This window comes from Pseudomyrmex gracilis, unplaced genomic scaffold (genome assembly GCF_002006095.1).
Source record: "Pseudomyrmex gracilis isolate BER0280 unplaced genomic scaffold, ASM200609v1 scaffold_73, whole genome shotgun sequence".
Lineage (NCBI taxonomy): Eukaryota > Metazoa > Arthropoda > Insecta > Hymenoptera > Formicidae > Pseudomyrmex > Pseudomyrmex gracilis.
Genome location: NW_018020657.1, coordinates 146312 through 149455, shown reverse-complemented (window position 1 = coordinate 149455; position 3144 = coordinate 146312). Strand labels below are relative to the sequence as shown.

General features: G+C 40.0%; 1 protein-coding gene across 1 annotated transcript in view; it reads right to left on the bottom strand.

The window, feature by feature from the left end:
- The window catches only part of LOC109854770 (thrombospondin type-1 domain-containing protein 4), a 64886-nt gene that overhangs the window by 16795 nt on the left and 44947 nt on the right, over window positions 1-3144 (bottom strand). Inside the window, exon 3 of the mRNA XM_020428194.1 lies at window positions 2299-2374. Within this exon, the coding sequence (XP_020283783.1) occupies window positions 2299-2374 (76 nt within the window). The remainder of the gene's footprint in view (window positions 1-2298; window positions 2375-3144) is intronic.

The following is a 3144-nucleotide window of genomic DNA, read 5'->3' as shown; positions in this document are numbered from 1 at the left end:
TTATCAATATTACTATTTAGAGGATTTTCCTCTTAAAATAAGAAACTCTTCTTGGCGCCTATTTTAGTATAAAATATACTTAAAGTAAGTGGGATATCTCTCCTCAAAACAAGAATACAATTTTTTCAGTGTATAATTTGTGTATTACTTTTTTCTAATTATTAGTTTACAATACGTTGTATTTGTGATTTGTTATAACAAGCGTTAAAGTTCCGCCTCTCCAAATCTTCGGTTGTCATCTTTCCGTCGCGCGCCCCTCGTTTAAAGGTACAACCGTGCGAGCGTGAAGAAACGATTGATGGGTTTTATATACGGGACAAGAAAATATCTTCCGAAGTGAAAGTAAACGTATAATAAGCGATTATAATTAAACGACGCAACCGTCCGGTATTTCTAATCCGAGTAATAATCGCGCGCCTGCGATCATCCAGTGTAAAACTGTGTTTGTTACGTAATTAATATCGCTACCGCGCGAACGAGATTCCAATTAGAGATCGCGCGCGTTTTGATATCGCGCGTTTTGACTCCGCTCGTGATTAATTAAATGGGGGAGGGAGAGGATCGATTATCGCGATTATTGCGACCCCCCCTGAGTTTACAGCGCCGCGCGGTATCGATTTGTCCGATTGCGCGACCCGTCCGTTAATATTAATTTCTCTGCCGGAAGTTTGCTCAAGACGCAGTATCGTTTCTTCACGGGAAAAGAAAAGGCACAAATCACGTCAAGACTAACGCCGCGCGATCGCATCCGATCCTTTTCCTCCTCTGATTGCGCGATCGTCTAAGTAATCATCACACGGACGAATATCACATATTTCGCGTTGTCTCCCTCTCTCTCTCTCTCTCTTTCTTTCTCTTTGTCTTCTTGCACAAGCGAACTGTAGACACACGCGTAATATTTCGTGCCTGGAATAGGTTTGCGAGACCTATCGCGAGACGAATAACAAACGTTAGATCTCGCAACGACCGGCCTTTTTGAATGAGACTTTTGTTCCGCCTCTAATATGCGTTCGCGCGTTGCTAGATCACTTCTATTTTTGAGACAGACCGATAAAAAAAAGTTTCATCTTTGCGCGAGAAATGAAAAATACGTGAGATAGGTGTCTCATTGGCCATTTGTTATAAAGAAACAAAATTTTTCAGTACTTTTTTGTACTCTCCAAGAAAAAGCGCGACGCAAATTAATACTTTGTTTCAAACATCGTCAAATTCTTTCTCGCTTGTTCGGAAACTTCTTCGAAATCTTATATTAGAGAGAGAGAGAGAGAGAGAGGAAGTGTTATGTTAATCACACTTCGGAGAAGTGACCTTGACGCAAGCGATCTCGGATAAAAGGTCGCAGGTGTGTGTGTGTGTGTGACTTCAAGAGGCAAGAATGCGTCGGTCGGGTTTTCTGGGTCGCGGTCTATTTTCGTGTCACTCGTAATGCCGCAACGCTTTCCAGAACAAACGGAGCTCTTTAAGCGCAATTATAACGCGGCGGTGGCGCCGAGAAGAGAAGCACGTGGTGCGCGCCGCTTGCGATTTCGTTTCTTCTGTGGGTCGCGGCGGCCTTGTACACCGATGTGTTCTCTCTCCCGTGCTCTCGCCCGGAATAATTTAGAGACTTGAGATCTCGTCCGGTGTCAATTAATTACCATCCCTCGGCGGTAATGTGTCACTCGCCGTATAGCGGTCGCCGTGTAATTTGGGTATTAACCATCCCGCACAAGTGGATTGAAATTAATATGCACGAGAACGTCTCGTTCTACGGAGAAACGAGCGGAGATCGGTCGCGATACAGCAGCAAATCGTGCTCGTCCCGCGAGATCGATTATTTGTTCTTGTTTGATCAGCAACATCGGGCTCTCCCCCCGGTGAAAGCGGCGATAACTAGCTTGTCGCGTATAGAAGTTAACGCACGCGTGACAAATCAAAATTAATAAGTCGGTGACTTGAATCGTTGAATTAATGAAACGCGAAGTCGACGTCCCTGTTTTTTTTTGCAGTAAAAATACTTTTTGATAGATTATTCGAAATCATTCTTGCGAGACTTTACAACTTCCGCGTGACCTCGCCTAGCGCGGTCAAATAAGGTAACCGTTCCAATTACCCCGGGACATTTGTTCAAAGAATATTGATTAGATACGTGTATAATAAATTTTTAAACGTAACATTTCTCAATGTCTCAGGTGTTTTCTAAGATATGTTTTTAGTTTCGAATTTTTTAATAATTATTGTTTTGATTGTGCAAAAACGTTAACAGCCTTCGGAATTTGAAAAAACTACAAATGCGCAATTCTTTCGCGAGAGACTTACTTCTATAGGATATTTCTCCGGCATGTGGGAGGCCGAGGCACAGGCCGCGCTCAGCGTCATAAAAGCTAACATCGATCTGCAACAGAGAGAGAGAGAGAGAGAGATAAGAGGCATATAAATCGATCCATTGTGTGCGCAAACGCGAAGATCGATGAGCGCAATGAAGCGCAACTTACACTTTCGTGACCGAAAACCGTTTCGCGAGCGAACGAAGCGATTATACTCTTCTATCGCGCCGGCAGCATCTCCCTTTCTGAGACTGCCTTCATTGAGTTAGAAATTTCAAGAATGCGAGATCTTAATCTTTATTGGATGGCTAAACGCGATGAAAATATGCAATAACCAGCTGATTAAGAGCGAATTGAAACCAATAATACGCGAAAGATAAAGATTCAATTCCTTGCGCTCTGCAAACATATTTTTTGTTGAAAGTGTGTGCGTCTAAATAACACACAAGAGCAATGTTTACATAATATCTAATATAACTTAAGTAATATAACACAAATAATTAGTGTTTTCATATAAATAATAATTATGTGTTTTAATGTAACACGAAACAATATTAAAAAATGGCTTTTTCATATTTAAATAATAGATTAACAATATATTACTTCAAAACTAGATATCGATTTTCTCAGTGTGTGTCAATTTTATATTACAAAAGATCTGTGATTCGTAAACACCGAAAAAATTATATACTTATAAGTAGAAGATTTTATACTTAAAAAATCTTCTTAAAGATTTTAGATGATATTCTTCTGAAATTAAGAATATATTCTTTATTTAAGAATATATTCTTAATTTAAGAATATAGTCTTTTTTGATAGTGAGATATATATGTTTTTC